Below are 14,188 nucleotides of genomic sequence, written 5' to 3'. Positions count from 1 at the left end.
GACATGAAAAAGGTTGAGCACCACTGACATAGAAACATGGGTTATTCAGAATAATGTTAGGATTTAGAAGCCTTTTTTTAATCGACCTCAGTCCAAAATGGGCCAATAGCGTTTCTGTGCTTGCTCAGTATGAAGAAAGTGTCCAGAGATATGAGGGACTGAGACAGACTATCCTTCAGTAGACAGGCTTTTATTTACGTTCACATCGGCAGAGTAGAGAGAGAAAGACGGACGTGTGTGTGTGTGTGTGTGTGTTCTACAAGTGAAAGCAACAGAGGGGTATTATTAGACAAAGCTGCAGTAAAACATGTATACAGTATATAAAAACCCAGACTATTTTATTATCAGAATTGGATCACCCTCCCTTAGACTCTAAATACTATTAGCTCACCCTCCCTTAGACTCTAAATACTATTAGCTCACCCTCCCTTAGACTCTAGTCTAAATACTATTAGCTCACCCTCCCTCTGACTTAGAACATGCCATTGTGATTCACATTGAATGTGAATCACATTGAATGTGATCCACATTCAATATGATTCACATGCAATGTGAATCATATTCTCTCTCTCTCTCTCCCTCTCTCCCTCTCTCTCTCTCTCTCCCTCTCTCCCTCTCTCTCTCTCTCTCTCTCTCTCTCTCTCTCTCTCTCTCTCTCTCTCCCTGTCTCTCTCTCTCTCTCTCTCTCTCTCTCTCTCTCTCTCTCTCTCTCATCTGGTTGTATTCTTCATTTAGACTGGAGAACTGCTGGTTGTCAGAGCGATGCTGTGAAGTTCTGGCCTCAGCTCTAACTTCTAATCCCTCCCTCCATCTGAGAGAATTGGACGTGAGTCTCAACATGGTGAATGAGTCAGGAATGAAGATGCTGCTCTCTGCTGGGCTGGAGAATCTCAAGTGAGTAGACCCTGTTGTGGGGCCCGGTTTACAGCAGAACCCTTTACTATGTGTGGGTAATGTTTTATGGGGCATCACCACTATTTTACTAGTTTCAGACATGTGATGATTGATGCATTGTTGTTCTACTTCCTACAGAGTGAAACACTGTAGTGTAAGCTAGTGGAGACGTTGTGTTAGACAGTCAGACATTGATGCATTGTTGTTCTACTTCCTACAGAGTGAAACACTGTAGTGTCAGCTAGTGGAGACGTTGTGTTAGACAGTCAGACATTGATGCATTGTTGTTCTACTTCCTACAGAGTGAAACACTGTAGTGTCAGCTAGTGGAGACGTTGTGTTAGACAGTCAGACATTGATGCATTGATGTTATACTTCCTACAGAGTGAAACATGGTGGAGAAGATCGGTTCAATCCTCATCTCATTCAAGGACGTGAGTATCTCTCACTATTGACATCTTATACAGAGTTTTTTAACACCTACTGTATAGTTTGGTAAACTTCAGGGCTGTAGTTGTAAGATTGTTGGCTGGGTTTGCTTTCACATTGTAGTTTGTCAAGCACGCAGTCTGGCGCGCACACAGTGCATCTTCAGGCGTGTGCGTGTTGGTCAAACAAGGATTTCATACTCCTTAGTGACACGTTGCAGACAACTACAGCCTTGGCTGAGAGATAAAGCCAGTCAATAGAAATATGTTGGAGATCAGAATGACAGAAACGCTCACTCACGTGTTCTCACTCACATATTTGAACGTGGGCCAGATATGGTAGGCCTGAGGCCTATATTGCTAGGCCTGAGGCCTACCATACCGGCCTGACCGCTCAATAAAAGAATGTTGAATTAACTAGCTTGTATTGGTAACTTTGACTGCACAATAGCCTCCCATTTAACCTCCTTGTCTAGTAGTCCGGCAGTCGAGGTTGACGGGTGGGAATATAGTCTTTTTTATTGGCCTAAAATATTGTCTATATACATACATTCATGAATCCACTTGCTGACCGGCTGAAAGTATTGGGCTTTTTTATAGGGGTTTCTTGTGACCATTAACATCCTATGGCAGGCAAAGATGTCAAAGTTGTCAAACTTCCATTATGGTTTAACCCATTCTGGGCGGGAACCCCTTTTGGTGTTTTAAAGCATTATGTTATACTTTAGCTATTGAAAAATAGCAGACCTACAAGCTCATAGCGCGGCACTGAGTGCCGCGCTATGAGCTTGTAGGTCTGCTATTTTTGAAAAATCGTGAAAATGTGCCTCAAATCTTTAAATATAAATTATTACAGAGTGAACATTTTAACTCAAATCTTTGCTTCTGGGAGGGGGGGGGGGTGTCACTGGAACAACATATTTTCAGATGGGGGGGGGGGGGGGGGGGGGTGGAGTAGCATGTGACATGTCAAACAGCCATAGCCACTTGCCCAAAATGTGCTGACCTCATCACATTTGTCATGACGTCAATGGCCGTTTTTAGCCCAAGGAGGGTTTTTTGTGTAAAACTAATGCCTGGAATGTATTCAGAATCATGAAAAGCCCTTAGTTTTACATGTCACATGCTACTTAAAGCATGAGGAAAGTTTTACATGTCACATGCTACTTAAAGCATGAGGAAAGTTTGACATGTTGGACCATTTTGCCTGCCGTAGGATGTTAATGAAAAAGAAAGCCCAATAGTGACAGCCGCTCAGCAAGTGGATTCATGAATGTATGAATATAGACAATAGTTCAGGCCAATGAAAAATACTATATACCAAATATCCCACTTTAACCCATTCTGGTGTCTCAAGCATTATGTTATACTTTAGCTATTGAAAAATAGCAGATCTACAAGCTCATAGCTTGTAGACCAAATATGTTGGTCCCTGGAACAACATATTTTCAGATGGGGGTCGGTGGTGAAATACATATATTATTGGGGGTCCTTGACATGGAAAAGGTTGAGAAACACTGACATAAAAACATGAGGTTTCTTCAGGAAACTGTCAGGATGTAGAAGGCATTTGTAGAATCCTCCTCGGGTCTAAATGGGTTAAACAAAAGACGCCTGTGGGCTGCCGGACTATAGGCCTATACAGTGCCTTCGGAAAGTATTCACACCCCTTCACTTTTACCACATTTTGTTTTGTTACAGCCTCATTTCAAAATGGATTAAATCCGTTTTTTTCCTCATCAATCTACACACAATACCCCATAATGATGAAGTTGTCTCAAATATTTTGTTAATTTATAAAAAATAAGAAACTGGAAAAACACATGTACATAAGTATTCACAATCTTGACTTAGTACCAAGTTGGCAGCAATTACAGCCTTAAGACTTTTTGGGAATGATCCTACAAGCTTGGCATTAGAGCCCGACCGATGCCATATTTTTGGGTCCGATGCCGATTTTGGAGAGACCTACACCACCGATGCCGATACGATGCCGATGTTTTGGACCGATGTTTCGTAATCAATAATAAAAAATACATTTTAAAAACGTCTAAACTTCAAAATACGTTTTTTTTATTAAATTAACAATAGAATACATTGAATACATTTAAATAAAATGTTTTGGCACATAAGGCTTTTTTTCTAAATTAAATGCACCCCTATGCCCTCCTATTATCCAGCTATTAGTGTAGATGTCCGTCCTACAAAACAGGTCAGTGTCTGAGCAATAGACATCATAATCACCATTACATCACCTAATCAACATGAGTTAGACTTTAATATATTAGCACCCCTCACTTCACACAGGTGTAATTTTTTTAGTTGTATGTAGGATCAGGGCTCCAGACTAACCTTTTCACAGGTAGCACTGTGCCACCTACCTTTTCATTTGGTAGCGCCACTAGAAATTAGGTAGCACCATTGTTTTCTTTGTATAGCGTGGTATTAATACATGTTCTTATCATGCCTTTTATTTATGTAGTGGTTTCCACCATTATAGGTTTGAATCATAAAACCCTACAAAGGTCACTGTGTAAAAAACAGCAACCTACCTGGTTATACTTCAAAACACTGTAGATGATTTGAACCCAACACAAAGTCACTCAGTCAATAAAGCAAATATTTATATTCCACACACATAGTCAGTTTAAGGTTTTGTGTTGAAAATTAAATGCAGTCCAAACCTTTGGGATTAATAAAGTGACAATTTGTACAATATACCATTATCCAAATTAATTCCTTATTATAATATTTTTACATTTTGGAAAAAATCTTTTGCAATGTGAAATGCCAACGAATTCTTAATCCTTTTCCTTGTCTTCATGGGCCAACTTGTGAAAGCTGCATACTTTTATCGTGAAGCTAAAAGTTTCTGAATGTTCTCAGAGCCTGCATATCTCCGCATGCTGAAAATAGCTGATCTACAAGATCACAACGTGTCGCGGACGCGACGCGTTGTGAGTGTTGTGAGCTTGTAGGCGTTGTGACGCGTTGTGAGCTTGTAGATCAGACTTGAGCTTGTAGTTCAGACCTGAATATATATTTGCCTCGATTCGTCCAGTTTGTACCGCGGCAGGTCGCGCTGCGCCCGTTTGCGCAATTCTCGTCTTTGCATTGCCTTTGTATGTAATCGCGCCGCTCTGACCATCCAAGTCTGAAGGGCTTATTGGTGGGTTTTCGTGAACGATCGTTCTTTGAACACTGGGCGTCAGGCGAACGTCCAATGTTTTTATCAATGGAACGGATATATATGGATGGAATGGAATATATATATGATTTAAAATATAATAGTTGTCCCTGCTCCCTGTAGTCCCTCACTATAGCCTAAGGAAGGATTAGCCAGCCCCACACACAACAGTTACACACAGGCTCACAGCTGTCATTAATTAATGGTCTTGATTGCCTATGCGGTCAAGTTTTATGTGAAATATACAGGCTCACCGTCTTAGCTGCTGCTGCCACGTGCCTGCTGGCAACCAATATGCACATGACTTCACATCAATTTGGAACAAGGACACTCACACAAGGATTATAGTTTTGCTGGGCAATTTGAGACAAAGGTAAAACAATCGAGGAGTAAGGAGTTTGCGTGCGCTCTCTCTCGCTCTCTCCCCCCCACCCTCTCTCTCCGTCTCTCTGTAGTACTGTAGAGGTGTGTCGTGTGTGTGTGTGTGTGTGTGTGTGTGTGGGGGGGGGAATTAAAAAACTTCAGTGCACTGTGCCTACACATGATGCGACCGCAGGTCGCATCATGTGTAGGTACAGTGCAAGGAATAAATGCATTCGCCATGTATTTGAAGGAAGTCTGATCCAATCATTTTTAGATTTCTCCAGTTTAATCCTGCGTTTAGGTTTTGTTGTGTTCAAGATCTGATTTTAGGTATGTTTAAGCCTCCAGGGAAATCCGTGTTGAGGTTCTTAATCCACTGTTTTTCATTAAAACGTATTTGTCCTACTGTCCAGTTGGGATTGTGTTGAAGTCCAGTGCATTTTAGAGCTTCAATGCCATGAGCCATAAAATGTTGCACAAACCTTGTGGTTGTCTTTTTTCCATTGTTAATATTGTATCTGTGTTGTCCCAGCCTTGTACCTATTGTTTTACCTGTTTCTCCGACATATTGTAAACCACATTTGTTACATGTGATTAAGTAAATGCAGTTGCTCGTTCTGATTGTTAATCGTTGTTTAATCTCTAAAACGCGTTTTGTAGTTCTATTTTTGACTAATTGTTTGGGTTTGAAGTATTCTGGTCCCTCGCGTGCTGGTGTGTTGATTTCTTTTAGCTTGCTGTGTACTAGATAATCTTTAAGGTTTTTGTTTTTTCTGTAGGCTGATATAATTTTATAATCTTTTAGAAGATCATCCGTTCGGTTCTCAAAGTTCATTTTTATTCTGTTGTTGGCTAGTGTGCTCTGTGTTGAATAACTGGTTATCAGGGCCAATTTAGGGCCTGGATCTCGCACTCTTATTTCTAAAAAAGTACTTTGAGCTTTCCGGAGGAATGTCCTAGTGTATCCCCTTGGTCTAAGTGCCTTAAATAGTGTTTTACAAGCTATTTTGAAATCACTTCTTTGCGTGCAAATCCTATGGAATCTTAGTAGTTGTGATTTGACTATCCCCGTGTAAGAGTGTGTCGGGTGGAATGACGTTTTGTGTAATAGGGCGTGGGTGTCTGTTTCTTTAAAGAATACTTTTAAGTCTAGTTTCCCATTTGTGTTAAAGTTTGGGCCCTTGAAGATTGTTACATCAAGAAAGTCAATCCTTTCAGTGTGTGTCACAAATTTTATCGTTATGGATCTATGATGGCTATTAAGAACATCAATAAATTCCTGGAATTCTTCCTTGCTATGTTCCCATATTCCAAAAATATCATCCAGAAACCTATAATAATGTGTTGGTTTAAGTCTGCATTTTTCTAGTGCTGTCTGTTCCCATATGCTCATGTAAATGTTTGCATAAGATGGTGCAAATCGCTTTCCCATGGCCGTCCCTTTGATTTGTAGATAAAATTAGTTGTTAAAGGAAAAATCATTCTGGGTTAGATTTAAGTCTAGTAATTGGAGTAATTCCTCTTCTGGTCGATTTGTGTCTGGGTACTTATTAAATACTTCTTTAACTGCCAGTAGGCCTGCTTCTGTCTCAATGTTTGTGTAGAGGCTGTCTATATCTATCGAAAACAACAAGGCCTCTTTTCCTACTATAATAGCTTTAATTTTGTCCACAAAATCGTAAGTGTCTTTTATAAAACTGGGGTGTTTTATCGACAGTGGGTTTAGGAAGTATTCAATAAACTCTGCTGTCTGATAAGTCTCACTGCCACAGTCCGACACAATTGGTCTACCGGGTGGAACTTCATATGGTATTGTCCATGAATCCGGGCTTTTGTGTATTTTTGGTAAAAGATAAAATATCCTAGCTCGAGGGCTGTCCTGTCCTATTAAATATTGATATTGTTTGGCATTTATGTGTTTTTTATCTTTCAGTTTGTTAACAATGGCTTGGGCTTTTCTCGCTGTCTCTATGTAAATTGGTTGGTCTAGTTGCCTATAATGATCCTGATTGTTAAGCTGCCTCTCACCTTCTAACAGGTATTGGTGTCTGTCCATAATTACTATGCAGGAGCCTTTGTCTGCTGGTTTGATTACGATCTGTTTGTTGTTAATTAGTTCCCTAAGTGCCCTGGTTTGTGCTAATGTGAGGTTATCTTTTTCCTTAATGTGTCCTGGTATGTGTTTTACCGTATTTAGGTCCTTCTTGATTAGTTGTTTAAGGCTGGTTGGGAGTACCGTATCGGCCGGTTCCCAGTTTGAACCTGGTCGAAATGGTTGTATTTCTCCTGTCTGGTCCATTCCAAAGTGTGTGGCTAGTTTCAGTCTGCGGTGATACTGGGAAAGGTCTTTCTTTAACCTGTTGGTTTGTTGTTTGTAGATGTCCAGAGTTGGAACAAATGAAAGCCCCTTTTCCAGCAGTTCGGTCTGGTGTTGGTCTGGTTGGAAGTAATGCGACAAATTAATTATGTTAGACTTACTCCCCCTCCTTTCTGGGTTTATGGGGTCAATAAGTTTAAACTAGTAAGCCAATTTTCAAGCATTGCTTTGCCTGTCTCTTTTTTCCAATGTATGTTATCAGGACCCACTTTAAAATCCCTTTCATCCAATTTTGGGAGGAAACTATTTTTATTTGTGATGTTGCGATTTAATTCTCTTAAGTTGTCTTTCTCCCTGTGTGTGAGGTCATTTGAGAAGTTGATTAAAGGTATATGGATACTTGCGGTTGGAAATGCGTTCTGTGCTGCTGCGATGGTCTCTCTCAAGGCCCTCTGTGTTGTTTTTTTATTATTATGGCTTCTCTCGTTTATCCCAACGGATAGGATACAGTGTGCTACTGTGGTGTTTCTTGGTATTCTCTCCAGTAAGACCTTCGTGTGTTGGAATGACATTCCTGGGTAGCCATCCACTTGTAGATCCGGTCGTCTGAGAGATGGGAGGAGAGATGGGATATTGCCCAGGTTTGAGTCTCCTATGATGACGATGCTTTTCTCCGGGTGTAATCTCCAACGTAGGTTCTTCTTTTTTGTGGAGATGTGTTTGTAAACTTCCCCTGGGGTCCTTGGTTCCATGATCTCTGGTTCGTCTGTTTCCTGTCCTCGGTTCTCTCCTGGGTCTGTCGTGGTCCAGGTAGGGGCTGCTTCTGTGTCCTGGGTCTGGCCATGTGGGGTCCTCTCCTCTATTGGTCCCGTCCTGCTGCGGACCGTCCTCTGGGGCTGTGGCGTGTCATCTGGAATGGCTCCCTTGGCCTTGTCTTTTTGGCTCTGTGTTTGCCTCTGCGGTGTACTTCTCTGTATTGGTGAGGTCAGGGGAGGGAAGTCTACTTCCGAAAGATCTCTTCTAGGTTGGACTTGAATTGGGGGGGGGGGGGGGGGGGGTAGTTACGCTGCACACCCGACAGAGTGTAAGACTTTTCCACTAAGCGGTGCAGAACCGAAAAGGTGATATACTTCTCTAGTACAGCGGTGCAGGACCGAGAGAGTGATATTTGCAGGATGGACTGTAGTAAACATTAAATAATTTTCCCCCTCCTGTATAAAAATCGGGACATCGGATTAAATAAACACCGATGTCGCAAAATGACCCGAAAATGACCGATACATCGGTGCGACCGACGGATCGGTCGGGCTCTACTTGGCATACTTGAATTTGGGGTATTCTCCCACTTTTTCTCTGCAGATCCTCTCAAGCTCTGTCAGGTTAGACGGGGAGCGTCGCTGAACAGCTATTTTCAGGTCCTTCCAGAGATGCTCAAGGGGGTTCAAGTCTGGGCTCTGGCTGGGCCACTCAAGGACTTTCACAGAGTTGTCCTAAAACCAATCCTTCGTTATCTTAGCTGTGTGCTTGGGGTCGTCCTGTTGGAAGGTGAATCGTTGACCAAGTCGGAGGTCCTGAGTGCTCTGGAGCAGGTTTTCATCCAGAATGTCTGTACACTGCTCCATTTATCTTTCCCTTTATCCTGACAAGTCTCCCAGTTCCTGCCGTTAAAAAACATCCCCACAGCATGATGCTGCCACCACCATGCTTCACCGTAGGGATGGTATTTGCCAGGTGATGAGCGGTGCCTGGTTTCCTCCAGACCGAAGCCTCTCCTCAATAAAAGGCACATGACAGCCGGGCGTCACAGCGCACTTGGAGTTTGCCAAAAGGCACCTAAACGACTCTCAGACCATTATTAACAAGATTCTCTTGTCTGATGAAACCAAAATAGAGCTTTTTGGCCTGAATGCCAAGCGTTGCGTCTGGAGGAAACCAGGCACCGCTCATCACCTGGCAAATACCATCCTTACGGTGAAGCATGGTGGTGGCAGCATCATGCTGTGGGGAGAACAAGTCTCCCAGGAACTGGGAGACTTGTCAGGATAGAGGGAAAGATGAATGGAGCCGTGTACAGAGACATCCTGGATGAAAACCTGCTCCAGAGCGCTCAGGACCTCCGACTTGGTCAACGATTCACCTTCCAACAGGACAACGACCCCAAGCACACAGCTAAGATAACGAAGGATTGGTTTTAGGACAACTCTGTGAAAGTCCTTGAGTGGCCCAGCCAGAGCCCAGACTTGAACCCCATTGAGCATCTCTGGAAGGACCTGAAAATTGCTGTGTAGCGATGCTCCCCGTCTAACCTGACAGAGCTTGAGAGGATCTGCAGAGAAAAAGGGGGAAAATACCCCAAATTCAAGTGTGCCAAGCTTGTAGCATCATTCCCAAAAAGTCTTAAGGTTGTAATTGCTTCCAAAGGTGCCTCAACTTAGTACTAAGTCAAGAGTGTGAATACTTATGTACATGTGCTTTTCCAGCTTCTTATTTTTAATAAATTAACAAAATATTTGAGAACTTTTTTCACTTCATTATTATGGGGTATTGTGTGTAGATTGATGAGGAAAAAAACGAATTTAATCCATTTGGCTCCATGAGGCTGTAACAAAACAAATTGTGGTAAAAGTGAAGGGGTGTGAATACTTTCCGAAGGCACTGTATGTATTAACCCACAATCGAGTGTTATTCAATTTAATTTTAATTTAGGCCTACATTTACCTTGCTGACATCACTTCGCCTCTGACATTTAATTTAATAATGTGTGTGTGTGTGTGTGTGTGTGTGTGTGTGTGTGTGTGTGTGTGTGTGTGTGTGTGCGCAAATGCGGGTGTGTGTGCGAGAGACACTGGGTGCAAACGTGTGTGTGTGTGTGTGTGTGTGTGTGCGTGCGCGCGCATGTGGGTGTGTGTGGGTCAGAGAGACGAGCGTGCGCGTGTGTGTGCGTGCACATGGATGTGAGAGACACTGGGTGCAAACACATGCGTGTGTGTGTGCGGCCGCGAGTGCACATGTGTGTGCGCGCGCGTGTGAGAGAGACTGGGTGCAAGCGTGTGTGTGTGTGTGTGTGTGCGCGCACATGTGTGTGTGTGTGTGTGTGTACGTGTACGTGTGCGCACATGTGTGTGTGTGTGTGTGTGCGTGTGCGCACGTGTGTGTGTGTGTGTGTGTGTGTGTGTGAGACTGGGTGCAAATGCGCGCGCACACAAGTGTGTGTGTGTGTGTGTGTGTGTGTGTGTTAGAGCCCTGCACGGGCCTAAAATATGGGCCCGTACCCCGGGCCCTAAGCCCGTTGGTCAAGTCCAGAATAGGCCCGGGCCCGGTATTACGCTATTTCTATAGCATGCGCGCCGCGGCCGCATTATTGGTGCACATCTGTTGCACGGACGCAGCAGCAGCAGCAGAAGCAGAAACCCACATTAAGGAACAAGAAGTCAATAACACACAGACGTCACACTAAAAAGTAGCCTACTTAATTATAGTTTTATATAGTAGCTGCTGCACGTGCACTGTCAATCAGCGCAACGCGTTGTGAGCTTGCAGATCGGCTATCGCGGACTCACGCTGCATTATAAAACCCAGACGGACAATAATAAGAAGTAAGAACACTTACGTTATGTATCTGCAGTTTCTGCAATGTACAAATCCAACTTTGTTTAGTGTGGTACTGGTAATAATGCTCCCGCAGTATTTAATTTGTTTTTATTGCGGATCTCCTGAAATTAATTCTGTCAGAGAGCCGTAGCCTAGGCCTACTTACTTAGTACTCGGTGTGTGTGTGTGTGTGTGTGTGTGTGTGTGTGTGTGTGTGTGTGTGTGTGTGTACAGCTGCGCTGCATAATAATTAGGAGAGAGAGAGGACGAGAGTTTAGGCGCGGAGCGAGAGAGATAGAATGTAAAACACGTTGTTTCAAAGTCTTTATAGTTTTGACCAGATTGTAGTGTGTGCGTGTGTGTGTGTGTGTGTGTGTGTGTGGACACTGTGGAGGGGTTATTGTCATTTGTCACATCGTCACTATGGAGCAGACAGCAGCATGCTGCCGCGCTGCTGAAGCAAGTCCAGTCTGGGTGAATCGGAATCGGAAAATTAATATAACGGCGCGTGAGCCCGCCCGGTTTACGGCCCGTTGGGCAGTGACAAAGTCGGCCCGGGCCCGGCCCGTTTTGGTGAATGATGTACTTAATGGTTACTGTGTGTTTTCTCATCAGATTCCCAGCGTCTCTCACTGGACACAAACACAGCACACCGTGACCTCACTCTGTCTGAGGACAACAGGAAGGTCACACGGGTGAAGGGACGACGTCATCAGTATCCTGACCATACAGAGAGGTTTTATGGACCGTATCGTCAGGTTCTGAGTGCAGAGAGTGTGAGCGAACGCTGCTACTCTGAGGTAGAGTGCAGTGGAGGGGTTTCTATAGCAGGGACTGACAGAGCAATCAGCAGGAAAGGAGGTGGTGATGACTGTGGGCTTGGATGGAATGGCATGTCATGGAGTCTGGTGTGTTATGACAGTTACTATGTCAGACACAATAGGGAGGTGACTGTCCTCCCTGTCGGTCCCTCTAGACGCTCCATCAGAGCAGCAGTGGATGCTGACCGTGAGGTCAGGGAGGACGGGGGCTACAGAGTAGCAGTGTATGTGGACCGTCCCGCTGGGACTCTGTCCTTCTATGACGTGTCCTCAGAGGACACTCTGACCCACCTGCACACCGTCCAGACCACGTCCACTGAACCCCTCTGCGTTGGGTTCAGGTTGAGGTGGTCTGGCTCCTCAGTGTGTCTGTGTGAGCAGAGATAGAGTCTCCATGTGAGCGAGGGTCACATCAGGTCACCATGGTTACTCCACATGTCTGAGTGAGTCCAGGTTGTCATGGTTACCACCGCCGCCAGTACGCCTGACATCATGGACTCCATATTTGGTCATGAGTGACTCATCATGACATCATGGTGACATCACACTGATGATGTATATACAGTAACAAGCACAGTGACAATCTGTCAATCAAACCTTGATGTGCTAAAGACCCCAAGATAGGGTTTGACCTCCGACCTCCAGGTTGATAGGGTTTGACCCCTGACCCCAGATTGATAGGGTTTGACCCCTGACCTCCAGGTTGATAGGGTTTGACCTCCGACCTCCAGATTGATAGGGTTTGACCCCTGACCTCCAGGTTGATAGGGTTTGACCCCTGACCTCACATTGATAGGGTTTGACCCCTGACCTCCAGCTGAACATATTGTGTTCCAGTAGAATTGTTTCCAAAGAAACAAATATATATCCTATAATAAATGCACCACGTCTCTGTGTGTGTGCACGTGTGTACGCACGTCTACGTCTGTGTGTGTGCACGTGTGTACGCACGCCTACGTCTCTCTGTGTGTGCACGTGTGTACGCACGCCTTCGTCTGTGTGTGCACGTGTGTACGCACGCCTACGTCTCTGTGTGCACGTGTGTACGCACACCTACGTCTCTGTGTGTGTGTGCACGTGTGTACGCACGCCTACGTCTCTGTGTGTGTGTGCACGTGTGTACACATGCCTACGTCTCTGTGTGTGTGTGTGCACGTGTGTACACACGCCTACGTCTCTGTGTGTGTGCACGTGTGTACGCACGTCTACGTCTCTGTGTGTGTGCACGTGTGTACGCACGTCTACGTCTCTGTGTGTGTGCACGTGTGTACGCACGTCTACGTCTCTGTGTGTGTGCACGTGTGTACGCACATCCACGTAACTCGAGAACTCTTCGCCCCGCTGACTTCTAGTGGTGACACAGGCGTTCCACAGTGTCCATGCTAGGTTCCCAACTTGCATCGTTCCCAAGTCGGCCACGTTTAAAATGGAAGCGTTACCCACGTCTCATTGGACAGCGTTACAATGTCTCAGGCTTTACCCACATCTCATTGGACAGCGTTACAATGCCTCAGGCTTTACCCACGTCTCATTGGACGCCGTTACAATGTCTCAGGCTTTACCCACGTCTCATTGGACAGCGTTACAATGTCTCAGGCTTTACCCACGTCTCATTGGACGCCGTTACAATGTCTCAGGCTTTACCCACGTCTCATTGGACAGCGTTACAATGTCTCAGGCTTTACCCACGTCTCATTGGACGCCGTTACAATGCCTCAGGCTTTACCCACGTCTCATTGGACAGCGTTACAATGTCTCAGGCTTTACCCACGTCTCATTGGACAGTGTTACAATGCCTCAGGCTTTACCCACGTCTCATTGGACGCCGTTACAATGCCTCAGGCTTTACCCAGTCTCATTGGACGCCGTTACAATGCCTCAGGCTTTACCCACGTCTCATTGGACAGCGTTACAATGTCTCAGGCTTTACCCACGTCTCATTGGACAGCGTTACAATGTCTCAGGCTTTACCCACGTCTCATTGGACAGCGTTACAATGCATCAGGCTTTCATCACAGGAGGATCCATTAGCCGTTTGCTGACTTCCTGGTGACGACCCGGGGTAATTTTCACCTTTAACCCGTTCTGACCTGAGATCAGATTCATACGAGGTTTCCACTGGACACACACTGGTCTGATTAACCCATTCTGACCTGAGATCAGATTCTAAAAATGTCAGTCGTTCTTCGATTTTTTTTAAATAGCAGACCTACAAGCTCATAGCGCGCCACTCGGTGGCGCGCTATGAGCTTGTAGATCTGCTATTTTTCAATAGCTAAAGCATAACATGATGCCAACACCAAAATGGGTTCCCGTTCAGAATGGGTTAAAACAAAGACCGTGGCAAGGAGAGAGCAGGTGGCAGTGAAAGAGTTTTAACTGATATAATGCACAGCGTACACCTGCTGCTACTTCATGTCTGATCTCAGGTTCATGAATATGTAGATTTATACCTCATTAATGTACGGATATGTAGATGTATACCTCATTAATGTACGAATATGGAGATTTATACCTCATCTCAGGTTAATGTATGAATATGTAGATTCATACCTCATTGACGTATGAATATGTAGATTTATACCTC

The 14,188-nt window shown here is 44.5% G+C and overlaps 1 protein-coding gene across 1 annotated transcript in view; it reads left to right on the top strand.

Annotated features, from left to right (window-relative positions):
• Positions 1-12,620, top strand: part of LOC310868288 (protein NLRC3-like) — a 33,476-nt gene extending 20,856 nt beyond the window's left edge. The window contains exons 4-6 of the mRNA XM_083778651.1: positions 736-894; positions 1,279-1,328; positions 11,396-12,620. Coding sequence (XP_083634777.1) covers positions 736-894; positions 1,279-1,328; positions 11,396-11,988 — 802 coding nt within the window. The 3' untranslated portion in view covers positions 11,989-12,620. The remainder of the gene's footprint in view (positions 1-735; positions 895-1,278; positions 1,329-11,395) is intronic.
• The last annotated feature ends 1,568 nt before the right edge of the window (positions 12,621-14,188 follow it).

The sequence above is a fragment of the Protomyctophum parallelum genome (assembly GCF_964188405.1).
Source record: "Protomyctophum parallelum genome assembly, chromosome: 12".
NCBI classification, from domain to species: domain Eukaryota; kingdom Metazoa; phylum Chordata; class Actinopteri; order Myctophiformes; family Myctophidae; genus Protomyctophum; species Protomyctophum parallelum.
The sequence above is the reverse complement of the archived record's forward strand: the minus strand, read 5'-3'. Positions and strand labels throughout refer to the sequence as shown.